The 27,202-nt window shown below is 42.9% G+C and overlaps 1 protein-coding gene and 1 pseudogene across 1 annotated transcript in view; both read left to right on the top strand.

Annotated features, from left to right (window-relative positions):
- The window catches only part of LOC143272246 (C-type lectin domain family 4 member A-like), a 43,254-nt gene extending 16,487 nt beyond the window's left edge, over positions 1-26,767 (top strand). Inside the window, exons 6-7 of the mRNA XM_076566112.1 lie at positions 24,723-24,899; positions 26,644-26,767. Of these exons, the coding sequence (XP_076422227.1) occupies positions 24,723-24,899; positions 26,644-26,767 (301 nt within the window). The remainder of the gene's footprint in view (positions 1-24,722; positions 24,900-26,643) is intronic.
- On the top strand, positions 1,739-16,470 carry LOC143272114 (C-type lectin domain family 4 member A-like; annotated as a pseudogene).
- Positions 26,768-27,202: the final 435 nt, after the last annotated feature.

Here is a 27,202-nt window from a genome sequence, read left to right on the forward strand (position 1 = left end):
TATAAACATAGTTGAGCAAGTGTCATTGTGGGATGATTGAGCATCCTTTGGGTATATGCTGAAGATTCTTCAAGGGAATCTTGTCTCCATCTCATTTTCACTGGTGTGAGATGGAATCTCAAAAATGTTTAAATTTTTATTTCCCTTATGGCTAAGTATTTTGAACACATTTTAACGTATCTATTGGCCATCTGTATTACATCCTTTGAAAACTCTCTGTTCATTTCATGATTCCTGTTGGGAAAGATTTTTTCCCCATCTTGTAAGCTGTTTCTCCATCCCAATAATTATTTGGGTAATTCTCTGTGGAAGGATTAAACTTTAATGCTCTCGACACATTTTCCTATGGGAACTACAGTGTAGGTAGTGTATCTTTCTACCTATTTATAGGTTTGTGCAAGTGACTGCCATTGAAAAGTATTATAAGAGTGACTTTTTAATGACCTCTACATTATTATTTGTGTGTGTGTGTGTGTGTGTGTGTGTGTGTGTGTGTGTGTGTGTGTGTAGTGGACATGGACGTTAGGACAACCTGTAGGATATGATTCTCTCTTACGTTCAGGGATTGAACTTGGGTGGTCAGGCTTGGTAGCAAACACCTATACCTGCTAAGCCATATTACTAGCCCTGACAACCATATTAAAATAGCAGAGTACATTGCATGCTCAACTACTCTGTGGTATTGGCTCCAGAATGAGGAAATGCACGAAAGGATCTAAGCATAATTAGTCACCCTTAGGCAGACCCTAAGCACAAAAAAAATGTGACTAAAAAGTAAGTGTTTGATGTTGTAAGCCAGTTAGGTACTGGAATGGTTGTTGACACAGTATACATAATTCATGCACAATGTAATTTTTTCCCTAGGGACATAGTAGTAACTTTAGAACTCAATTTCATATAAGGAGTTTGGATAATAGAGACTGTGCAATAAGTGGTTACAGTTGGGAGGGTGTGTGTGATTGAATCATTGGGTCCCTAAACCATATAATGGAGAACTACTAATTCTCTTGTTCTTCTATCCTTTAAAAATCCTATTTTCCATTTCCTTATTAAATAATTCAATTTTGAGTAAAGTATTATACAGGACAGGGCAGGGTAGGCGTTCATGGTAGGGTGGGGTGTGGGGAAGCAATGACCTGTCTGTGCGGAGGGCTGGCTTGACAGCAGAATTGGAGCCTGAGCAGTGAGGGGAAATGTGTCTTGAATGGGGAGTGAGTCTACAAGCAGCAGCCTGATGTGAGACTTCAGAGCCTGAGAGGTGACAAGGTCAGCTGTGTCTGAGAGTGGGCAGGTGCAGAGCCTCTGAGCTGAAGTAGGGGGAGAAGGCATCCATGCTTGAGGCCCCTTCTTGTGGGAAGTCAGAACCCTGAATGAATGAGTGAGCAGAGGGTCCTCAAGGTCAGCCTGGTGTGACACCTCAGCACTTGGAAGAGGTGAGGTTGGGCCCCAGTGCAGTGTTAGCTGAAAGTCAGGTTGGGGTCAGGAGACTCAGCAGACTGAGGGGAAGTTCCTCACAGAGGGTAAACAAAGCATGGGTTTCAGGAATCAGGCAAGGTAGAGAGTGTGGGAGTGGAAAACACGAGGCGGGAACTCACTGACTTTCAAGAGAATGAGGAAATCCTTGCTGCGGTGTGGAAGAACTGGGTGTCAGAGTTCAGGAAGGTTTAGGGGAGTATCCACACCTCAGATGGAGCTGCCATGGGTTCCACACACTGAGCAGGGTGAAGACACTCTCCCCATGAGGTAGGACAGTCTAGGGTGTATACTAGGTGTGTTCTTGTTTAAGAATGCTTCTGTGCATGGGGGCGACTTGAGTGTGGTGTTAAAGCCCCAGAGAGTCCAAGAGGCGGCTCTATAGTGATAAGGAGTAGGAATCACAGCACAAGACGGAAATGGAGGCTTTATTGTAGAGTTCAGCTCAGACCGAGTGTCAGAATCTCAACTCTGTGAGAAGTTTGACTTCTCTAATGGCCTGGTTCCTCTTTTCCATTCCTTCCTGTTTTCTTCTCTCCCCCATTGAGTTCTTGGTGTTTCTATGATTGTATAAAGATCCTGGGTGCATTCTACACTTGTGACTCTCCTTTTGCAGGCCAAGGGACGGCACCTCATGGTGTATGCTCAGGGCAGCTGTCTGTTACTGCCTCTCATCTCTTGCTAGTATCGGAATTTGTTTCTTTTTCAGGACCTATTTTAAAGAAGGGATGACATACATCTGAGGGCAGGGGAAGATTTCTTCTCAATATATTTTCAGAAAACATTTATATTAACAAGAATCTCATGAATGAACTTGATTCTGCACACATGGATGTAGACTCTCCTCTAGGTAAGAAAGCATTTTTTGCTGCTCCTAGTGAGTAATGATGTAAAGGACAAAGATGATCTTAGCTGCTGGCCAAGCCTCTGGGTCACTGGAGTGTCCACCAAGTGTGTTGCCTGTAGGCAGATGTGAAAGGTTGTGGGATTGTACAATGGAGAAGAGAAGGTGTTACCCATTACCTTGTAGAGAAAATCCCACCACCCACGTTATTGTATCTTTTCTACAGATAAACACACATACATATGTGTAACAAATTGTTTCAAAGTTAAACCATGTCATACTGATTTCCCCCTCTCTATCTGGTGACATGTCATAGTCTGTTGGCATTCAGGTGTTGAATAGTTTCTTTCATTCTCTCCTTCCTGTGATGGGGACAGAACCCAGGACCTCACCTATGATTGGGAAGTGTTGTAACTCTTTTAGAAGTGGTGACTAAAAACGTGGTGACTGTATCACAAAATATGACTTCTTGACTATTGCATATTTGAAGTTGAAAGCAAGCTGGACGACTTTAAGAGTATATAATTAAATACTATGCAATCAATATAAAACTGATAAAGAAGACATGATAACCTAGAATAATGTTCATTGAGATGTGCTGGCACAAGCCTGTAGTCACAAAACTCAGGAGTTAGAAACATGGTGTTTCCTGTGAGTTTGAATCCCACTTGACTACATAATGCATTCAAAGTCTGCCTGGTGTACATACTAAGACCCTGTCTCTAAAATAAAACAAAAAATTCATAAGGGAAATAAGTCTTGATATAATGTAAAAAAATGATGGTTGCAAATCAGTGTTCAATATTTTCCAATTGTGGAAAATAAACATTTGTATGTAAAAGCTTTAAACTTGTTGGAAAGATACACACCAAAATATGACAACAATCATTTTCAATGTCAGAAATGAGTAATTTTGTACATATTATAATGTTTCCATAATTAACCTGTTGTTTTCTACTTGCATTTTCCTATTATTTCGAACATCATGTTTTAGTGTTTATCATGCACAAAAAGAGAAGAATAGGAGAAAGAAGAGGAAATAGGAACAAAGCTGAAGACATGAATTTGGTTTGTCTTTCAGCTCCTCAAAAGAAGACCATGAGTCATGAAAGTTTTCACAGATTCTTCAAGTTGCTCCTTCATAATATTTTACTGATGTTGAAAATTTTATTCTCTATTGCTCTGATCAGTAAGTATGCCCTTGGGAGAAATTAACACAGGGAAGGAAAGGGACTCATTAGACGGATGGTGACCCAGAAACCTGAGACAAACACTCTCTGGAGAGATGTATTACATTGGGAATTACCCTGTTTCAGAATAACTCTTCTGTAAAAGTCCTTCATTATCACTGGAGAAGCATGAATTTGTTTGTTGGTATCACAGAGTGAAATCCTGGGGTGTCTATGTTAGGATCCAATAATGAGAATGAACCTGTATTTCCTCATCAACAGCATTTGGACACATAGACATCTATATTTTGTAAGGAGTAGAGGGATTAGAAGACATGGGCAGAGCTATTCCAGGGACAGTGCTCCAGTGGAGTTCCTTCTAACCATTTATTTTTTGTTCCATATTGTGTGATAACTGAAAGCTAATTTAGAAATAGTGGATTCTTTGTAGATTATCCTTCAAGTTTATCAAAAATTTAAAAAACATAGACTATATCTTCATGTAGATGTTTTATTCATTTACACAATAATTTGTAATATCCATTTACTATATATTGGGCAGCATGTCAGAGAGTCCAGAAATAGCTACAATCCCCAGTCTCAGGAAATTTGGAGAACAGTCAAGTGAAGCAGTGCTTAGAAATTGCATGGGAAATGCTGTGCAGGTGAGAAGTAAGAAGTAAGCACAGGGGGCTAAGAAAAGCTTGGAGCAGATGACACCTAGTCCTGTGTGTGCCAGCAATGTCCTAGACATGTGGGGGCGTGGGAAATTCGGGCACATATATGTACATATTACTGTCATGTATAGTGCTACATGGAGTGTGGGGGTCATCACACCCCCACATTTCCCCAGTGTACTCTTGAGTAGAAGCAGCAGGAAATATTAGGATAGAGGGGAGAGAAAAAGATAGAAAATATAGGATATCCTCCAGTGGGCCTGGATCTTAATCCATTTCCCCCCCCCCCCCCCCCGAGCTGTCCTGCCCTAGGGTTTTTAAAGGAATGCCAATAGGTGGAGCAAAAGATCTCCCCTAGCACACCCAAGTGCAGACCATCTCAGACACCTGGTACTCAGGCCTGTGATCCAATCATCCTCTTTATGCAGACCTGCTGGGTAAAGCTGCTAGGAAACCTACATGGGCTCCAACAATAGAGTACTAAGCATGAAACTGTAGGGGCAGACAAAACTGGACTCAGATCACAAAACAGTGCATACCATATTACACAGGCATCCACTCTTAATGTTATTTTATTTAGTAGCTGTTGCTGAACCACTAACCAACTTAAAACTAGTAGGTTAATTGAACTATTTGTTTAATTTTTTTCTTGGTGGCATCACTGAGACTGAACTCTCTTAGGAGATTCCCATGGTCCTAGGTGAAGTTACTCATTCTCATGGAGTTATAAATCAGTAAGAGACAACCCAGTTTCCCATGGTAACTTCAAACTTTCAGGATGGATGGTGGCAGTAAGCCAAGCCCAACATGGACCGCTCATACATTTGCCTTTGTGTGTTTTAGTGGCCAAAGAACTCTTAAAGGCAATTCAGATGAAGTGATGTAGAAATAGACCTTTTTCTTGAGTAGGGAACTGCAAAGGCATAGTCTAAATGGATATTCACATAGGGAAGGTTAGGAAGTGTGTCCAGTTTTTCAGTGTGCCACAGTCATGGAGATCCCCTGCAGAATGAAAAGCAGGACATGATAAAGTTAAAACTGACTTGGAGAAGTGTGCTCTTACAGAGGTGTAAAAATGAAGGGAAGCATAAATTAGGCCACTAATTCAGAATCCATTTGAGCAGCAGTAAGGGTTTGATCCAAGGATCATGCTAGTGATACACAGGAGAGGAGATAAGTTGGACCAAAAGGAGGTGACGTTTTGGTCAATATATTCACCATTTCAGAGTGAGGGGCTGTGGATCAAAAAACAGAGACAAGAACAGTGGATCATTCATCTCAGCAGAATGCCGAATGTCATTTATTGAAGGAGGGAGGAAACCTTAAATACAGACTTACAGCACAGTGGATGAACCCCAGAGGGCAGAAGTTTGCCACAGATGTTCTACATACTTGCCTCTAAGCTGTTTACACCAAATGCAGGATACAAAAACAAAGAATCTCCCGTGAGTGGTGAGCATTCAGGAAGAAGCAAACGGCAGGGAATCAGTATAGGTCAAGGTCAGCAGGCAAGGCAACAGCTACCCAAAATGGGGTGCCAGGTCCCTATGGTTCCCCCCTTTTTACTAAAAAAATTGAGCCTCTGACTTAGGTTGCATGGGACATCAGCAGGTCACCTTACCCATCATGGAGACACCTTCCCAGACCACACAGGCTCTCTGTCTTAGGTTGGTGAGTGCCCCCAGGAATTACCCGTCTCTGAGTACTGATTATCATACAGGCTCAACCATGTGTGAGCTGTAGAGTTAACAACTGTCTAAGATCTCAAAGTGCCACAGGACTTGCAATCTGTAAGTCTGACACAGAAAAGACCAACAAAAGTCCTAACCCACCCATAGCCAGTAGTCTAAAGGCAATTGAGCCATTCCCTTCCTTAAGGAGCCTTGCTGCAAATTGGAGTCTTCGTAAGATGGGAACCCAAAAGCAAGTGGAACTTGAGTTTATAAATTTTATAACTTTCAAAGCCAATCAAAATGTATATAACTGCTGAATTAAATTTATCATGCCAAATAGAATAAAAGATTAATTAACTGTAGTAGCCAGGGTCTCCACTGTGCTAGCTGTAGTAAAGAATTATGAAATGGCAATCCCAGAAACAGTAGCAACAGTGGCCCCACTGCTATAATAGCAACAACAGCAATAGCAATGTCAAATTCTCTTCTGGAGCATGTGAGCACCATCTGTGTCCACTGGCATGGACACAACTCTAGAAACACAAACCACCAAGGCCCATTTTTCTTGATCCCAGCATGACTTAAGCTGGCAGCTCTGCAAAAGAACAACTAAGAACCATAAAGAAAAAACAGACAGCACACAAGGAGCAGAACTAATGGTCTCATAACAGCTACATCCAGGCTCACAAATTTTAAGGTATCTTCAAAGGAGTCTAGATGAATTTCAGGAGGTCGATAAATGTTGCACCTAGCCACTTCTGAAAAGGTAGGTACTATACCAGCTTGAAGAGGATTGTAAAAATGAAGAGGCTTAGCTGGCATGGTACTGTTAACAAATGGAGGTCAGTGACCTTCAGGGTTATCCTTAATCTCCAAGGTGCCTAGGTGACACATTCTCAAACAAACTTGAAAAAGCGGTTACCAAACCTGGTGTTCAGGCTCTAGTGCTGGCATCCACCCAGGCCATACTTCATTGTGGGTCCACCTCCTGCCATCACCTACCTGCCTGCCCTCTCTGGTCTGGACCTTCTCTGCCTTTGTTGCCTTCTGAAGTATCCAATCTCATGGCTACAGCTCCTAGGCTTACATTAATGCTTGCCAAGGCTGGTTGTATTGGGGTTTCAATACCCATTGGCATCAGAAGTGGAGAGTTTTTCACCAAGGTCCAATAGGTCTCTGCCATGTTGGGATTTGGCAACAGCCACAGGGCGCACACAGCACTCAGGAACCCAAAGAGGAACCTCATTGTCCTGCAGAAAGACACAAACAGAACCCCAGGCCCACACCAACACCAGATTGGGTCCCCTCCAAGTGCCAGTAGAAAAATCCTTCCATCACACCAGAGGATGATTTGCAACAGGAGCCCTCCAATGCTTATCTGCAGCAGATATTCCAGTAGAATCCACCGATAAAATTTTTTAAATATATAAAACAAAGGAAAGAATAGAATGTAGAGAGGAGAGATGAGCCCCTAGCTCCCCCGCTTTTTACTTTAGCAAAATATGTTTTTAAGGTACGATGGCAGAGTTCTACTATAGCCTGTTCTTGAGGATTATAAGGAATACCAGTCTTATTAACAATTTGAAAATCACGTACTACTGTAGGTGGGACCATTATCAGTCTTTATGCATTTTGGCAGTCCCATGTAAGCAAAAGCGTAAGGCACATGTGTGATGTCCATTTGCCACACATGATTAGGTAAAAGTCCTTGGGATTAACTCCCAAATGAGAAACAGGTAAAAATTTTAATGCAAATAGGACATGACATCATGGAGTGGTCCAGGTAACCACGTGTGGGCCTGTCTCCCAGCCCCCAGGGCCCAGCTTTTTCGCTGCTAGCTGACCCCTGGGAACACTGAGCCAATTTAGGGCACTGCAGGACCTGCCACCCGGGATGCCTGTCCCTCCCTGAGCCTCTGTTTTGGCCTGGTGCAGGCTGAGGCTGCGGCTTCAGCTCTGCCTGGTGTTCAGGCTCTAGTGCTGGCATCCACCCAGGCCATACTCCATTGTGGGTCCACCTCCTGCCATCACCTACCTGCCTGCCCTCTCTGGTCTGGACCTTCTCTGCCTTTGTCAGCTGGGCCCACTCCCACCGTGCATGCCTGCTGGGTGCCTCAGGCCAGGACAGTTTTATCTTTAGTTAATTGTTCTTGAACTTTGACATTATCACTAAACAATGCATCTTTAACCAAGCACCACAAAGAGAAAGTAGCCAAGGGTATGGAATCAGGCCCTTCTCTATGCAAGCATACAGAAGTTAGGCCCGTTTAAACTTCCTCTTTCTCCCATGAAGGGACCACTAATAAAGAGTTATTCCCACCATAAGGAAAAACAGAAAACATTTCCCATGAAGGGATCCTAAATATTGAATTATTCCCACTCTGAGGGGGAAAAAACATTTAAACCAAAGTTAAGCAAACAGACAACAAAATCTTCAACCTCTGGGCCTGCTTGCTTGTTCAGCCAGCAATAGTGAGGCCCACCTGCTGACTCTTTGTAATTCAGATGCTGCTGCTCTGTGCTGGCAGGCAGAAAGAGCTCAGAGCTTCAGCCAGCCTGAAGCTTCTATATCGGAAAGAGCCCCCTCTTCCTCCATTACCACTGGGAAGAGGCTTTTCTCTTTCCTTCATCCTTCCTCTACAGGGCCCCAAAATCTTTAGGGCTAGTTTCAAAAATTTTGCCCTATTTACCGGAAAAATCCTTTTTTCTTGATTAAATTTTTTCTCCCCTTTCTAATGGGAAATTTCCTTTCCTTCCCTCTTCTCTATTGGGAAGATTTCCTTTTTTTTAATTTCTCTCTTTCCCTTTAATCTGGCATATTAAATGCCCAGAGACCAGAAGCCAAGGACTAACATTATGGAGGATTTGAATGAAAATCGTTAGCTGTTCTGCTCTTAACGACGGTGCCCTGCTGCTTCAGCAGTCCAGTTACCTGTTCCTCGAGGAGTGACTGCGAGCTAGCTGCACCCATACCTAACAATTCACCTCACCTTTTCTTCTCTTTAACACGCTGGCCAGCCTTACTTCCAGGTGTCCATCAGCAGTGTCTTTTCGTTCTCGGATCTCGGTGAAACCTCCACTTGTAGCAGTAATGCCTGCCCTACCACCACCTGTTCACCATGTCCGAGCGAGGGGCTGTGGATCAAAAAACAGAGACAAGAACAGTGGGTCATTCTTCTCAGCAGAATGCTGAATACCATTTATTGAAGGAGGGAGGAAACCTTAAATGCAGGCTTACAGCACAATGGGAGAAACCCAGAGGGCAGAAGTTTGCTACAGATGTTCTATATTCTTGCAGCTAAGCTGTTTACACCAAATGCAGGATACAAAAACAAAGAACCTCCTGTGAGTGGTGAGCATTCAGGAGGAAGCAAACGGGCAGGACATCTGTATAGGGAGGACATCTGGTCAAGGTCAGCAAGCAAGGCAACAGCTACACAAATGGGTGGCCAGGGCCCTACACAGCAGTCATGAAGTAATTTGAAGAGGAAGAAGATGAGCAGCAGGTTTGAGTTGTAATATGATGACTTAAGTTTTGATTATATTCACCTAAATCTCATTTGCACAGTTTTGTTGGATGCATATTAACATGGTTTAGTAAAGAGGCATATATTTTAGAAGACCTCTCCTTATAGGCAGCAGATAACAAAAACAGACTAAAAAAATCACTTCTACTCCCCACCCACATCAACCCAGGACAATGAATATCACTAAGGACAAGGAATTTGAAGGAGAAAGAGAGATGCAGAAGGAATTAGATGCAATGTTCCGTTTTAAGAGAGGTGGGTGTAGAAGGAAACAGGTAGGAAAGAGCACAGGAAATATCAGCAAGCAGGACAAGGCAAAACCAGATGGAGCCACTGTTTCCCAACAGTTAAGGAGGAAGAGAAGTGGGCAGGGTTATGTGAGAAGTCCCACAGGAAGATGACTGATCAATGGACATGAGGAGCCATTGACATCTAGTTCAGGGATGTTTGGTAAATTAGCAGAAGGGAAAGCCGGAATCTAGTGACTCCAGGAACAAGTGGGAGATGAAGAAGAGAAGAAAGAAAATTCAATTTCTCGAGGAAAGGTGAGTTATTTTTAAGTTAGGAACTCCATGAACGTGTGGGGACACTGGGAAGTCAGAGCTAGCTGGGGGGAGGGAGATACAGGAAAGAAGAGGACAAAAACAAAGTCCTTTTGATCAGTGTCTGGCTTTTATAACTTCCGTGCTCAGGTAACCTGAAACTGCTCTGGATTAGCTCATTTCTCCCTCATGTTTCCTGGGCTATGCACATACTTAATAGAACTTATCACCTAAGATGTGGTCTTCAGTGTGTCCTCCATGAAATGTTGAAGAGTCCCCAGGGTCATGGTTCTGTCCTGTCCTTCCAGCTCTTCCTGAAAATAGCCGTGGTCATAAATCACTAGGAGTAGGGAAATACTGACTGTTTGGCAATGTAAAATTGTCTCTCTTTGTGGTAAGGTCTCATGTAGCCCAGACTAGCTATGAACAAACAAACCAACTAACTAACTAACTAACTAAGTTACCAACTAAGTTAACCAACCAGAAAACTAAACTAAACTAACTAGGTAGCTAAACCAACCAACCAACTATACTAACTTGCATAGTTAAGGATGACCTGAAACTTCCATTCTTCCTCATTCTAATACCCAAGTGCTAGGGCCACAGCCTCCACACTGTAGTGATGGGGAATCTGCCCCAGGCAAACTCTAATGACTCTGGTAACTGGACATTTAAAGGTTTTGTTTCTACAAAGAATGTAAGAAGGTAAAAGTAAAAAAAAAAAAAAAAAAAAAAAAAGTCTTAGCACCACCAGGAAAATGAATTGTTTCTATTCTGTTTCACAGCTTTGTTTAAAAATCACTCTCAGCTTCTTGATGAAAACACAATTACAAAAGAACTGAATCACCCTGACTTGGAGTGTACAAAACAGCATTCACTATTGAAAGGTAAAACTTAATGTGCCTAAAATCAGCATTTCCAACATGATTCTAGGGATGATCCATCAGCAATGGGTACTATGGAAACACACTCAGTACCAGCTTCCTGGGGAGTCCTTTTTAGAGGTCTCCAAAGGGCATAATTGGGATATGTGGCAGCCTTGTGTCAATGAAGAAGAGTTTTAGGGAGGGAAAGGAAATACCAGACTGAGTAGAATTTTATTAGAAACAGAAAGGAGTTCCAGAAAGAATAAAGCATATCTGATGATGTGAATGTGAGCGTCTCCAGGAAGTCATACTCAAGGGTGTGTGTTTAAGATTTCATTTTTAATTAATATACATATATATGCACGTGCCTGTGTGTGGGTTGGTGTACATGAGTGCAGTGTCTGCAGGGGCAGAAGAGGGGGTCAGAACCCTTGAGCTGGAGTTAGATGAGGTTGTGAGTCACAGGTTGTGGGTCCTGGGAACTGAACTCAAGTCCTCTGTAAGAGCAGTACACACTCTTAACCACTGAGCCATTTCCATAGTCCCTCAAGTGTTTTTGTAAGTGTGTGTGTGTGTGTGTGTGTGTGTGTGTGTGTGTGTGTGTGTGTTCACGTGCCTGTCTGTGTGTAATCTTGTGGCTTTCTCAGTTACAGTGTCTACAAAGTGTAATTTACAATCGAAATACAAGATTTGAATAGAGAATTTGTTTTTCTCATAAACTAAAGTGGAAGGTGAACTGATGAATGTGTATTACTTAGATTTAAGAAAAAGAGGGGAGTGCTTAAGCCTATCTATCCATCACTTTGGCCCCGTGTAAGCAGTTTCTCAACTGTCTTTGACATCTGTAACTGAGATGTCATTGGAATACTCAATCTGGCCCTAAATAGGTACAGTTTGTTTATTGTCTTTGACAAGATACCTTTTGGAAAATACACGTTTCCCTAGACCATTTGAGCTTGTCTGGGCTTCCTGCCTTTCTCAGCAGATCTCTCTCTCCTCACTCACTGGATCCTTTGCTGTAAAGAAGCCTTCAGTCCTATTCAGGGAGTCTTGGCCTATGCCTACAACTTGAAATATTGTCTTTATTTTTTTCCTGTAACAATTTCAGAGTTCCATGTCTCACAGTAAGGTATTTAATCAATTTAGAATCTATTTTAGAGTCAATGTTCACACAGAATGGCTATGGATCTAGATTCATTCTTCTACACATTGGTACCTAATTTTCACAGTACAGTTTATTGAAGAGCCTATCTTCCTCTGATATGTATTTCTGGCGAAAATTCCTGTAGCTGTAGCTGTGTGTGTTTATGTTTGTGGCTCTCTTTTGTGTTCATTGGTCAATGTGTCTACTTTTGTTGTGGTACCATGTTCTATAGTGTAGCATGAAGTGAGGTCTGGAGACACAGCCAACTTTATTCTTTTTCCTTGATGGGTGCTCTGACTCTCCATAGTATTTTGTACTTCTATATGATTTTTGAGATTGTTTTGTTCATTTATCTTATGAAGAAATTGGAATTTCTATGGGGATTGCATTCATCTGTAGACATTCAGGATCTTTACATTTTTCTTTATTTTTCTGTTTCATTTCAGTTTTTCCTCCTTGAGGGTTCACTGATATCTCTGTTGCTTTCAGGATGCAATTCACACCCTGGAATACTTGAAATATATTTTTCAGATATAAACTTTCCATTCAGCTCTTTATATCTTTTTTTTTTTTTGTTGATTATTTACATGTTTTTAAAACTTGTTTCCAGAATGATTTTATTTTCTTCTTGAAACATCTATCATGGACATTTTAAAGTTTTTAGATAAACCTATAGTTTTGTTATCTTGCTTGCTGTAATATATTGTCTCCCACTTTTATCATCACTAATTAAAATATCTGTCTGCTAACTCTGAAATTTTGCTGCCTTGGTTAATGTCATCTATTATTTTCATGTATAAATATGTACATATTTATGTAATATGAAAACTTTCTGGTTCTTGGTATGATGAGTTCTATTCTTTAGAGAACAGACTGTTTGGCATTATGTCCTCAGGGTCTGAATGTCCTTGGGCTCTGTTTTCCTCATAGCACCCCAGTAGGACAAAGGGGCCTTGAAGTTGGTGTCCACAGAGGTAGACTGGAGTTGCTTGGCCTCTGAGGGGAGAGGAACTCCTTATTGTATCTGGAGACATGGGGAGTCCCAGCTTCCATGTGGCTTCCACATCATGCAGGTTTTAAAATGACTTTATGACATTGCACTTACATTTCCTTCTTCCCCCAAAGTCTGGAGCTGTTGCCCAAAGGATTGGAAGCCATTTAGTTCCCACTGCTACTTCATTTCCACTGACTCAGCATCTTGGAGTGAGAGTGAGAAGAAGTGCTCCAGCATGGGTGCTCATCTGATGGTGATCCACAGCCAGGAAGAGCAGGTGCATTCTGGGAGAGAGTGGGGCCTGGGCCTGGCCTGCTGTCTGCCTCCTTTTACTAAGAGGGAGTTTTGTTGACATGGGTGTTGCTGATGTGGCAGAAGGCTTTCCATTAGGAAGCTGGAAAGGTTGCTTCAGCCTTGGCATTCTACACCTTGTCCCTGCTTCAGTGAAACTGAACAACCCACAAGGAACCATGGCAACAGAAATGCAACCTCTGAAGGTGGAGGGAAGGATGAAATGTTTCTGTTGGAAAGAGCAGTTTGTGATTTCAGCACTCTAATGCTTCCTGTAGTACCCACTGCCTAACAGAGGAGGGCGCAGAGCTGACTAGGGAAAGGGATCGAATCAGGAGATCACAGCCAACCATCAGAAATGAAATATCTGAGGTTATGAATGGAGAATGCTTACATCTGCTAAATTCTCTCATGCACAACTTTTAAGAATGGTGCTCAGGAAGAAAAGACAGGAGTGAGTCTGAGATGAGAATTCATTATGATCATGGACAGAGATTGTTTCCAGTGTCATGGAAATCAGGCCTCTGAGTGATGACTTTGTGTCCTGGTCAGCCAGAGAAGATGGCACTCCTGGGGGTGGGGTGGCTCCTCTATTCCTTGATCCTTTCTTTGTCTTCTCATCTCTGTGTGACCAGAAAAAAGTCAGTCAAATATTACAATGTACCTCTAAATTGTATAATTAATGACTATTAAGCTATAATTTGAAAACTACAGAAGGGCCTAGAGAGATGAAATAGGATTTGATTATTAAATATTTGTATGTGTGCATCATATTGAAAGTATAATTTTGTATAGTTAAAATAATTTTCAAAAGATCTTATAAAAATTCTGTAACAGAAAAAGAAGCACTCCATCTAGGCTGAATGCTGTATTTTTTTTTTCCTCTTAGGATTTCATCACCAAGATCCTGGATCCTAAAGCTGCTTATTATATTAGCCTTTCAGATCCAGGTCATCGACAATAGCGCTGGGTTGATCAGACACCATACAATGAAAGTGCCACGTGAGTCCAGAGTTTCCTAGAGGAGTCCTGGGTCCTGTAGCATGAGAAGACTTTAGGGTGTTCCAGCTGTTGGTTATGAAACTAAAAGAGCTCATTCCTGGTGTGACTGCTGCGGATGGAGTTACTTTATCCCTATTTCCTCTTCAAGGAGTCCTGTGACACATGTCACTGATACTCCAGGAGAGATGAGGAAATTGAGTTTGAAGAGTGTAGGACGATAAGTACCCAGGGCACCCAAACAAGGTGCTACATCATGGTGAATTTTCTTTTGATACCAGTCTCTCTCTATGTTTAACAATAGGATTTATTTTATTTTCATTTGTGTGTATATCTGTGTCTCTCTTGAGTGTGTGCCATGTGTATGTGTTGCCCATGGAGCCCAGGAGAGGTTGTTGGATTCCCCAGAGCTCAGGTCACAGGCGGTGTGACTGTGCCATTATGTGTGCTGGGAACAGAACTCGCCCATTTTCTGCAAAAGCACAGCACTCTTAATTTCTGAGTCCTCTCCCCAGCTTTCATTTATAGTGTTATTAAAAAATTAATGTCAAGACCATAACTGATTATTTGTCATAAATCAAAAAACCTAATTCTGTTATTGTTATGTTTCATATTTATATAATTAAATGAAACTGTAATATCTTATAGAAATATAGAAATGTTACCATTTTCTATCCTGCTATCTGTTGTGATATATAGGCAGTAATGTTATTTTCATTCTTAGTCTTCAGAGAAGAAAAGTAGGAATTGAAGATATTAACTTACTTTACTAGATATTAGAAATAAGTAGATTATCTAGATATTGTAAACAGTTCTTCAGTCTGTAAAATAAGACTTTTGTAAAGTGGAAAATAATCCCTTTATTAAAACACAAGAATAAGGAGAGACCTTTTCATCATACAAATAATCACATGGAATGACAGTCTCTGGGTACCAAGACCTAAGGATGAAGTAGGCTCAGGGATGCGTTCTGGGAGAACAGTTGAGTAACAAGCTAAGAGAATATTGAGAGAGGTGTCCCTGTTTCCAGGGACATGTCAGACATGGGTGGTGGAGAACGGTTGATTTGTACACACCTGAATCTGATTTCCACAAATTCTCACCACATCCTGAGGCTTGTTTACTCTTGTTTTCTCTTTCCCAGCATCACTCTGGGAAATGCTCTGATGCTCTCTTCTCCCTTCCAGGTCCTGCCACCCAGGTGAACCCAACAATAGCAACAACAATGAAGAATGGGTTGTAATACGTCATCCTTCTTCTAGTTGGGGCTGGAATGACATCCCTTGCAGTTTTATGTGGAAGTCAGTTTGTCAGATGAAGAAGATATATTTAAGAATCAAGCTTTTTCCATGGACATGGATTGCATTTTTATCCAGTATTACGCAGACACCTGCAAATATCTTCTTGTGGAAGAGATGACCACAGAAATTTAGGTAGGCAGCCATAAGTTATCCATATGATTATACTGGTTCCCATATATACTTATTTATTCATCCTTAACCCTATATACAAAATGAGAATTTCCCATATATCAGAGACTCCACAGGATCCTTTTGTACATATGTGGAAGCCCTCCAGCCTTTGTGTCCATTCTTAGATTCCTAAAGTCTCATTTGATGATAGAATTTTATGGTGTGGACCCTCTACCAAATTCTCTCCCCTTATCTCTCTGTCTTCAGATTAATGATGTATAATTGACAAATAAGTCATGTATATTTACATTATACTGTCTTGACTTGATATGGAAATGTATTGGGCAATGGCTACCACAATCAGATTAACAACACCCTCTATTACCTAACATAGTTGTCTGTTTTTTGTGTGTGTGGTGTTAGAACATTTAAGATCTTCTTTAGCAAATTCAGACAGACAGGGTGACATTGTTACCTATTGTCACTTTGATCCTCAGTGCTTACTCACATTTTCTCTGGCAGTTTGTGCCCTTCCATCAGCATTTTCTCGTGTCTCCCAATATCTGCACTGCCAGGAACCATTCAGGATCTTGGTCCCCATGGCTAGTGTGTCAGGTGCTGTGGGTGCCGTGAGGCTGATGTGGGCCTCTAATGGTGGCTGATCCTGGCTGGGTGACCTTCCTCAGAGCAAGTCTAAGAAGATGACAACCAACCTTCTACTGGCACCGCCTGTTGTTCTTGGTGTCCCACCCTGTACCTGCCACATTAGGGACAGCCTGTGCCCTGTGGATGACATTGAGGAGAGCCACATGTCCCATGGAGCCTGCATGCTGCTTAACACTTTGGAGGCCCTTTCAACTTCTTCCTAAGAGTATTTTGAAACAGAATTTGACTAGATGGTAATGTCAATTGTTGACATTTTGATAATTATATTTATATATACATATATATTTGTGTATGCATATATATGTACATGTTATTTGATAGGGTAGTGGAGGGAGTATATATTATCTGAAATTGTCATTGCACAACAAAACAATGCAACTATCTCTCTTAGAAAATTTAATAATTCTTTTCTGATATGATGTGTGATCTTGCCTGTATTTCCTCAGCCATCTCCAAAATGTTTATGGCTATTTTTCTAAGCCATTGACAAAACCATTTCATTACTAATTCAATTATTTTACAAGTTCAGGCCATGCCTTCACAAGACTGTCATAATTTCAGACTCAAGCTTCATGTTCAGGATTTCCCAAGGAATGCCTTACTTCAAGTCAACTGTCTGCAGAGTTCCAGGATCCCATGATACCTGCAGATTTATGAGTTGCTAGGATGACACAGTGAACTAATGATTTTGCTCTATTAGAATTATAGTTTTTTTTTAATATAGAATGATACAAATCTGAATTAAAGGGAGGGACATATCACTTGAGGTCAGGGAGGGCTCATAAAGGGAACTTCCATTGACCCTCATGGAAGCATCTCCTTCCCAGAATGTTATGAGTGGCAGTATACAGAATAAAACAATCAGGAGGCACTCATCTGAGTTCTGGTGTTCAGAGTATTACCATGGTTCATTATGTAGGTGTGAGCATTTGGTTGATAAGAGAGTGAAACCAGTCTTCAGCATTACTTCCCTGCCAGGGTGAGTTCTCATGGCTCAAAGCTCCACACTTTAATCACATGGTCAGTGTTTCTGAAATGATGAGCTCCCACCATGAATTATCTTGTTAGCATGAACTATAAAAGAGCTGAGGAGCATAAAGTTTCATGGCCTATCATGATAAAATAGACTTTCCAATAGCTCCAGGGATTCCAAAAAATTAGAGAGGTAACCTCCCATGACTGGGTTAGAAGTTCAGAGAAAGTCTTTCTTTATCACCATCCCGGGCATAACCACACTGCTTCCTGACAGACCCCATGGTGTACATGACAGACACCTAACACTAAACCCATATGACACTGATTTAGTTCAATATCAGAGATCAGTAAAGCACAAGTTTGAGTATTTTATTTATTTATTTTAATATGTATGAAGTGCTCTATCTGCATGCATGACTTTATGCCAGAAGATTGCATCAGTTCCCACTAGAGATGGTTGTGAGCCACAGTGAGGTTGCTGGGAATTGAATCAGGACTTTTGGAAGAAAAGTAAGTGCTCGTAACTACTGAGCCATCTCTCCAGCAAGTTTTAGTATTTCATACTTTTGTTGCAATGGTACCTCTTTTCTACCAATGGGACTAATGTTACATTTTAAAACCCAATAACATACAATTCATGAGTAAATAGTAAAGGGATTAGGTGTAGATGTTATGCTTGTTCCCACAAGTACTTTCATACCCCACTGTAAAAGGATTGTTTCAATGCCTTTGATCCATCTTCCTTTATAATGAGTATGCTTGCAACTTGATTTGGCTGGTTTGTCCAGGTGACTTTCAGTGGCCCATAGAATGAGAATGAATCTGATTCTCTAAATACAGTAGGCTACTACATGTACAAGAAGTTGTGATTCTCTCTGACATTGCTCCCAAATGATAAATGTGGAAAGAAGCTGAACAGCATTTCAGTGACCCATAATCAAACCCTTAGGACATATGCAAATGAGAAATACTTGTTATTGGATACTTGAATATTGTGCATGACTTATTCTAGTATATGGGGGATATGATAACTTCAGAAATATATTTTGCTGAGAGTTGAAAACCCCTGAGCTTCTGTGACTGGAGTGAAGTGGTGTGTATGCATATTTATTACCATGGAAATACTTGATAGGTTCAATAATCACACAAGAGTTCATATTCTGTCATATCTGGTTTCTTTCCTTGCAGCACCTCAGCTACTTAGTAACTTACTAAATAAAGAATGGTGTAGGGAGGGCAAGGCAGGTGTCTGTGGAAGGGTCAGGTGTGGGGCAGCAATGGTCTGGTCCAGGGTCTAGGTGACCATGCTGAGGGCTGACTTGACAGCAGAACTGGAGCCCAAGCAGTGAGGGGAATGTCAGCATGCTGGTGAGAAAGTGTCTGGATTCAGGAGAGAGTCTCCAAGCAGCAGTCTGGTGTGAGACCTCAGAGTCTGAGAGGTGAGGAGGGCAGCTATGCTATGGAATGGTCACTTGTAGGGAGTCTGTGCTCCAGCATGGTGAGGAGAGTATCAACTCACTAGGTCACTTCCTGTGGGGAGTCAGACCTGCAAATAGGAGAGGAGAGGGTCCTAATGGAGGAACTGGGTATTTGGAGAGGTGAGCAGGGCACCTGTGTAGAGTGAGGAGTGCACCTGTGCAGAGTTAGGAGTGCACCTGTGTATAGTGAGGAGGGCACCTGTGTATAGTGAGGAGAGCATCTGTGTATAGTGAGGAGTGCACCTGTGTATAGTGAGGAGTGCACCTGTGTAGAGTGAGGAGGGCACCTGTATAGAGTGAGGAGTGCACCTTTGTAGAGCGAGGAGTGCACCTGTGTAAAGTGAGGAGTGCACCTGTGTAGTGAGGAGGGCACCTGTGTATAGTGAGGAGTGCACCTGTGTAAAGTGAGGAGTGCACCTGTGTAGAGTGAGGAGGGCACCTGTGTATAGTGAGGAGGGCACCTGTGTAGAGTGAGGAGGGCACCTGTGTAGAGTGAGGAGTGCACCTGTGTAGAGTGAGGAGTGCACCTGTGCAGAGTTAGGAGTGCACCTGTGTAGAGTGAGGAGGGCACCTGTGTAGAGTGAGGAGTGCACCTGTGTATAGTGAGGAGGGCACCTGTGTAGAGTGAGGAGTGCACCTGTGTAGAGTGAGGAGTGCACCTGTGTATAGTGAGGAGGACACCTGTGTAGAGTGAGGAGGGCACCTGTGCAGAGTGAGGAGTGCACCTGTGCATAGTGAGGAGTGCACCTGTGCAGAGTGAGGAGTGCACCTGTGTATAGTGAGGAGTGCACCTGTGTATAGTTTGGAGGGCACCTGTGCATAGTGAGGAGTGCACCTGTGCATAGTAAGGAGTGCACCTGTGCATAGTGAGGAGTGCACCTGTGTAGAGTGAGGAGTGCACCTGTGTATAGTGAGGAGGGCACTTGTGTATAGTGAGGAGTGCACCTGTGTATAGTGAGGAGTGCACCTGTGTAGAGTGAGGAGTGCACCTGTGTAGAGTGAGGAGTGCACCTGTGTAAAGTGAGGAGTGCACCTGTGTAGTGAGGAGTGCACCTGTGTATAGTGAGGAGTGCACCTGTGTATAGTTTGGAGGGCACCTGTGCATAGTGAGGAGTGCACCTGTGCATAGTAAGGAGTGCACCTGTGTATAGTGAGGAGTGCACCTGTGTAGAGTGAGGAGTGCACCTGTGTAAAGTGAGGAGTGCACCTGTGTAGTGAGGAGGGCACCTGTGTATAGTGAGGAGTGCACCTGTGTAGAGTGAGGAGCGCACCTGTGTAGAGTGAAGAGCGCACCTGTGTAGAGTGAGGAGAGCACCTGTGTAGAGTGAGGAGTGCACCTGTGTAGAGTGAGGAGTGCACCTGTGTAGAGTGAAGAGTGCACCTGTGTATAGTGAGGAGTGCACCTGTGTAGAGTGAAGAGTGCACCTGTGTAGAGTGAGGAGTGCACCTGTGTATAGTGTTGGCTCTATACTAGGTTGGATTCAGAGACACAGAAGGTTGAAAGGATCTTCCTTGCAGAGGGCAGACCAGGCATGGGTAAACGGTGTCTCTATGGTGAACATCAACATGGGACCTGAGTGTCTAGTAGGGTAAGGAGAGCATCCTTGCCTGGTTGTGGATGTCCTGGCATTGGGTGTAGTGGTCAAATAGGCCGATGAGAGTGTCTGTGCAGAAGGCAGAGCTGGTATGGGTTTCAGAGACTGGCAAGGTAAGGATGCTGAATACCTGGTGGGATAGCTCTGTGTGGCCACTCAGTACCGTCCAGGGGGATGAGGGCTTCTATGCAAGAAGATGATGTTGGTGGAGTTCCAGTGCCTCAAGGGTAAGTGAAGACTCCTCAAGGATTAGCACCAGGAATCAGAGCACCAGCTTTGTGTAGGAGTCCTTCCTTATTCATGACATGAGAACTTCAGCAAGGTGTCTGTCCCTGAGAGGGAACATCCAACTAAAGGGATGAAGGCATCAGTTCAGGGCACACAGGAATGACCTGAGGGCTGGAGCCCATCCTGGAGAGACAGGCAGCTTAGTGATGGGCAGCACCCAAGAGATTACTATCACTTGAGAGCTTTTAATAAGATAAAGAACACAGATTTTTCACCCACAGAACTAGGTTAGAAATGCTGAAATTTGGGAAAGAAATGAGACCAGTGGTGGCATTACATTAAAATAAGGTAATAGTGTGAACCCTCGGTTTTCAGTATGTTTGAATACAAAAGCAAGAGAATATCTAGAAACACGAACAAAGTGTGCGTGTGTGTGTTTGTGTGTTTGTGTGTGTGTGTGTGTCGTGTCTATTTCTGTGCATGTATGTTTTCTTCTCTAGCAGGCTCCAGAGAGTTAAATTTTAACCTCAGATAAAAAGGTCCAAGTCCGTTGATTCGGCAGGCTCCCCCCCCCCAAGCCCTGTGCTGCTGGAGCCTGGTCCTCACGGCAGCAAACCACGGGCCGTTTTTCTTGTTATGTGTATGAACATGGGAGTAACATGAGGAGATCTGAAGAAGAGCTGAAGCCTGAGCATGTGGGAGTCAGCAGGAACACATCTGCAGGAGGGACTCAAACGATCCCATTATTAGCAACTAGTTTAAGTTCCCCTCTGGTATATTGTGATCCATTAATTCTCCCAACTGTTCCCACAGTGCTGTGAACCCACAAGGCTCCAGCTGAGCAGTGCAGGGATCAAGGGAAGACAGGCATGAGGAGAGAGACAGCCTCCTCCCACAGCTGCTAACCAGAGCTGTGTCAGGATGTGGTCAGTGGCCCAGTGAGTGGAGAGAGCCCATGACTGAGTTGTGAAGACAGTGGGAAGCAGAGAGCTCAGAGGAGCAGCTTCAGAAGGACCAGGATGTGAGCTTTGCCTTCCCACCTGCTGGAGGCAGCTGAGTGGGAAGTGGGAGCCCACACAATGGTGAGGGGCCAATGGTCCTTTAGAATGTGGTGTCAGAACTCGCCTGTTCAGTCAAAATGGATGTTGTCATGTAGCTAGAGTTTTCCTGCCTTGCCCACAGTCAGGACAAATCTTTGTCACCCGCCAGTCCCACAGCCGCTCAGACCCAACCAAGTAAACACAGAGACTTATATTGCATACAAACTGTATGGCCGTGGCAGGCTTCTTGCTAACTGTTCTTATAGCTTAAATTAATCCATTTCCATAAATCTATACCTTGCCACATGGCTGGTGGCTTACCAGCGTCTTCACATGCTGCTGGTCATGGTGGCAACTGGCAGTGTCTCTTTGCCTCAGCCTTCTGCTTCCCAGAATTATCTTCTCTCCTTGTCCCACCTACTTCCTGCCTGGCCACCTACTTCCTGCCTGGCCACTGGCCAATCAGTGTTTTATTTATTGACCAATCAGAACAACATGACATACAGACCATCCCACAGCACTTCCCCTTTTCTTTTTTTAAAAAGGAAGGTTTTAACTTTTACACATCTCCAAAGCCAGCTATATTTGGGAATTTGGGCGTAGCTTCTCTTACTACTTCCTGCTGGAGGGGGGCGCTGTATCTTATGGGGACACAAAGAAAATTTAAGAATCATGGAGTAGTCTGTGAAGCTGTATCATCTGAGCCAGTTGCCTTGAAATGATTCTGGATGTTGGATCATCTGGGCCATGGTGTCATCACAGACCTTTCAGGGGGTCTTGGCTCGTCAAACCTGATGTATCTTAATCTGGAACAAATCCATAGCCTCTGGCTTTCTGTGGAAACAAAAGCAGAACCTCTTTTCCAAAGTAACATATCCTTATATCCAAATTTTGAACTCAAGGTACCTTTAAAATTTACATTTTGGCATAAGTGAACCGCTTTTACAATCAAATGTTTTTCTTTAGTTACGAATATCAAAGACAACATAATCCAGATTTTTTGTGTGATAGCCATCTTTACATGGCTTATTACCTTCACTGTTTTTTTAAACACTTTATTTTTAGATACTATTTGTTTATATAAAGGTATATTTTTTTTCTTTTAAGCCTATGTACATTTTTACATGCATTATAAACTATTTCATCTGAATCAGTCTTATTGTGAACTTATTGCTTTAAACTGTAGCCTTTTGAGCCTGAAACGGAGCTGTGGCTGCTGGCTCCACCCACTTCAGCTTCCCAACATGGCGGTGGTACGTTTTCTGCCAGCTCTGGGAGCCATCAATTCTCAGAAATAGTGGGTCTATGCTTCTTATCAAAGCAGCGTGTAGCCCAGAAACCTCTTTTTGTTTTTAATACTAGTAAAGACTAAATGTACCACACAGCGTAATGTGCCACTGGCAGACACCTCATTACCGCCATACTGTTGGTCAAATGCAAATGCCAGGAACCCTCCAGTAGTTCAAACCTGCTTTTTGTGGTATCTAGCTGCCCTTATGAGACATGAAGCAGGAACCTGGTTTTGGCTCTGTTTAGAATTGGTTATTAAACATTCTCAGGTTTAAGGTGGAAATTTGAGCCGTTGGGTGCCATTTGTTGCTGGAGGGCTTCTCTCCAGGTTCCACCAAGCCCCACAGTCCCACAATCCATGTATAAAATAATCACTCAGACAGTTATATTACTTATAAACTGTATGGCCGTGGCAGGCTTCTTGCTAACTGTTCTTATATCTTAAATTAACCCATTTCTATAAATCTATACCTTGCTACATGGCTGGTGGCTTACTGGTGTCTTTACATGCTGCTTGTCCTGGCGGTGGCTGCAGTGTCTCTCCCTCCTTCTTCCTGTTTCCCTGCGGGGCTTGGGGAACCTGGAGAGAAGCCCTCCAGCAACATTGTCATGCCTTAAGTGTTTGCTCACGTTGTCTGGTTTGCCAGAAACCACTTTTGCATACAGAAGCGCATGAATTTATGTTTGCTGCAGAGTGTCTTAGGACAGAGTTCTCTCACAACGTGGTTCCTCTTCCCCCTCTTTCCTATGACTTTCCATCCTATTTGAGTTCCCTCTTTATAATACTTACATATTGTGCTGAGTACGTTTGAACCCTACAATTCTTATTTTCTTGTTTTAAGATGTTGCATCTCTGTATGTGACCTGAGTGATTCTGTGTTGTGGTTTCTCATTCTCATGTGATATATCCCAGCAGGAAATCTCTCATCTCTTACACAATTGTTTGATATGACAAATTATTGCCATGGTGCTATAGTCCCAAATTTTAAGATGGGGAACTGAGAGTACCAGAGATGTTAAATTAGTTGCCCAAGGTATAATAAGTAGAAGGTGTGTATATTTTAGTTAGTTTCTCAGGTTCTAAATCATTCTATTAAGAAGGGCAGATGCACACATGAGCTCACAGAGACTGTGACAGCATACATTAGGCCTGCACAAGCTTAAGCCAGACCAAATCCCAGCATGGAGGAGGGGACCTGGGCACAGAGTCCCACCCCTAACAGAGATGCTCTTCCCAATTGATAGCTTCTGGAAGAGGGAAGCCAGCTTTCCCTAGTGGAGTGTCACTAGGTATATCAACCACATTCCAGGGCAGGCCCCATGCTCAGGAGCAGTCGACAAACACAAATGGGCTCCATGTTTTTGTTCTTTTAATGAGAGAAAATAAACATGAAGTTGGGTGGGTAGGGATCTTCGGGAAGATCCTGAAGAAGGTGAGGACGGGAAAGAATATGATCAAAATATATTGTATTAAGGTCTCAAAGAGTAAATAAAAATGTTATTTAGAAAAGGATAGAACTATAGGCCCATAGTACTGACGGGAAATATTTTCATCAGATATGAAAGCCTTAGAAAGGATGTAGGAATGATCAAATAAAGGTGAGCCTTTGGGATACTTGCCTGCATATTACATAAAACAATAAGGTGCTGTGGGCTCAGTTTTCAAGGGAAAGCCAAGATTCAAGTGGAGGAGAAGCTGCATGCGTAGTTGGGGAGGGATAACTTGGGCACACATGACCTTGATTCCACAAAGTTTACTCTCTGCTTTCAGACCCCTATTGTCTCTATCTCTTTTCAAAGTATTGTTGTGAGAATTACCCTCATCCTTTTCTCTTTTAGACTCTGGCACTCAGAGGAACCCAGTGGCAAGAAGGGATTTTGTGTTGTGCTAAATTATCACCCAAACGTTAAAGGATGGGGCTTGAGTGACATCTCTTATGATGGTTATTATAGGTCAGTTTGTGAGATGATGCAGCTGTCTTATGAATCAAACATTCTCTATGGACACATGACATGGTTGGAGTAGAATCCATAATCATGGAGATAGCTATAGAGGTCCTCCTTTGGTCCTCTTAGGGATCAAACGTAAGTGCTTGGCATTGTAAGCCAGTGTCTTAATAATCTCTGTCTCTGTCTCTGTCTCTGTCTGTCTGTCTCTCTCCATTTATCTCTCTCTCTCTCTGGAGTCAGGGTCTCACTATGTAGCTCTAGCTGTTCTAGAACTCACTATGTAGACCAGGCGGGTCTCATACTCACAACGATCCTCCTCCCTTTCCTTCTTGAATGCTGGGATTAAAAGCATCTGACTCTGCACCCAGACCCTAGTAAATTCTCCATGTCTGCAGAATTTTAGGCAGCTGTGTCAGAGATTCTTCCACTTATGAGAACATTGGCTCACATTTGCTCTTATTCATCCATTTTCTCATTCATAAAAGAAGCTTTTTTTCCCTGCCAGCCACTATGCTAGAAAGCCTTTTGTGCCCACACAGAATGCACTTGTGTCTCTCTGCTAAGGTCTGTCTGATGCTAAGCATTTACTCATTGATTGGATGCTGTGGTTCTGCCCCCATCTGCTGCTTGTCTTTCCCCTTTGGCTTTGTTGATGTATAACTGACTAATAAACTTTTGTATGCTTAAGATACCGATGTGCTGATCTGATGTACATATATACTAGGAAATGATTACCAGTTAGCCAACACATGCATTACTGAAGGCAGTGGCCATTTATTTGTGTTTGTGCAGAAAGAACACTTAAGGTCTTCCTAAACAAATTCCTGTCACGCTGTGACTGTTGTCACCACAGTGCACACTGGTCTCCAGAACTTCTCTTGGATATGAATTTTCAGTTCACCATCATCATCCTATTTCTCCCAGCACTCAGCTCCTTGAAATTGCTATTGACTTGCTTCCTGTGAGATTTACTTGTGAAGATCCCACATAAGTGGGATCTTATCTACACATGGCCATCCCAATGTGACCCCAGAGTTCCTGCAGCTGTGCCTTTCATTAGCTGCTCATTTCCTCACCACAATCAAACTTAAGTTCTTTTTATTCAGGTTTCGGTTTCATGGTTTCATGTGTTTTCAGATTTACAAGTTCACTTCCCAGAGAAGAAGTTGCACAATAATTCTGGGGTGGAGAAGGGCGTGGTCACCCTCCTCCCCAGCAGAACTCAGATCTTCTGGTCTGTGTAGGGCATGGCTTCTCAACTTGTGGGTCATGATCACTAGGAGGCTTGAATGATCCTTCGGCAGGGTTAGCCTAAGAACATTGGAAAATACAGACATTTACGTTACGATTAGTAACAGTGGCAAAATTACAGCTATGAATTAGCAACCAAAATAATTTTGCAGTTTGGCGTCACCACAAGATGAAGAACTGTATTAAAGTGTGGCAGCATTAGGAAGGTTTAGAACAGCTGGTGTAGCGCCCTCAGGGAGATGTTGAGCAGAGGAGGGCAAAGGCATCTGCATGCCTGAAGCCCTTCCGTCTGTCTAGGCCCGGCTCCTGTGGCCATGTGTGCCTGCTCTCACTTGCACCTGTTGTGGCCTTAGGGACTGTGTACACTGCCCCTCACCCTGCTGGCCCTCTGCACCCAGCTCAGGGTTCGCTGGATCTCTGCTGCAGTCTGTACTGGCATCCCAACAGCTCTTCCTGTGCAGGAAGGTGCAGCCTCTTCCTCCAAGGACCTCTGACTGACATAGGTCTGAGCATGGAATCTAGATCCAGTGCTTTCCACCCGGTGTTGCTGTGCTCACAGGAAAGCACCGCTCAGAACCCGGAGTCTGCAAAGCCTGCGGGCTCTGGCCTCTCCACACTTGGCAGATGTGTCCCAAGGATCTCACGATGACTGCAGGTTGCATGACCCAGCCACTGAGTACTAGATAACAGACTCCGCATTCTTCAATCTTAACTTTCACTATTTGCTTTTAAAGAATTTCCAGTACTTCACAGAAATTCTCAAAATTGATTTTATCTTATGCCACATTAAACATACTTCTTTCAAATTGTAGATCTGAAAAAAAAAAAAACCAACACCATGTATTTTAAAACTTTGTGTTGTGGTTTCATTCTGCTAACTTTGAGTCTTGCAGGAGGAGTTTGATGCCTACTGATCTTTTTCAGAGGGGAGTTACCTATCCTCCCCAAGGCAGCTGAGGGCTCCAGTGCTCCTCAGCCACCTAAACCATTTTCACAAGCTTAGATGATGCAAATTGAGCTGCTGGATCTGGAACTGCCCATCTGATTCTGGTTGGCCTTTATGTCTAGGTTGTAAGGTTCCAATTCAACCTTAGGACAAATAATAGTGATTAGTGAGG

Source organism: Peromyscus maniculatus, chromosome 3 (assembly GCF_049852395.1).
Source record: "Peromyscus maniculatus bairdii isolate BWxNUB_F1_BW_parent chromosome 3, HU_Pman_BW_mat_3.1, whole genome shotgun sequence".
Lineage (NCBI taxonomy): Eukaryota > Metazoa > Chordata > Mammalia > Rodentia > Cricetidae > Peromyscus > Peromyscus maniculatus.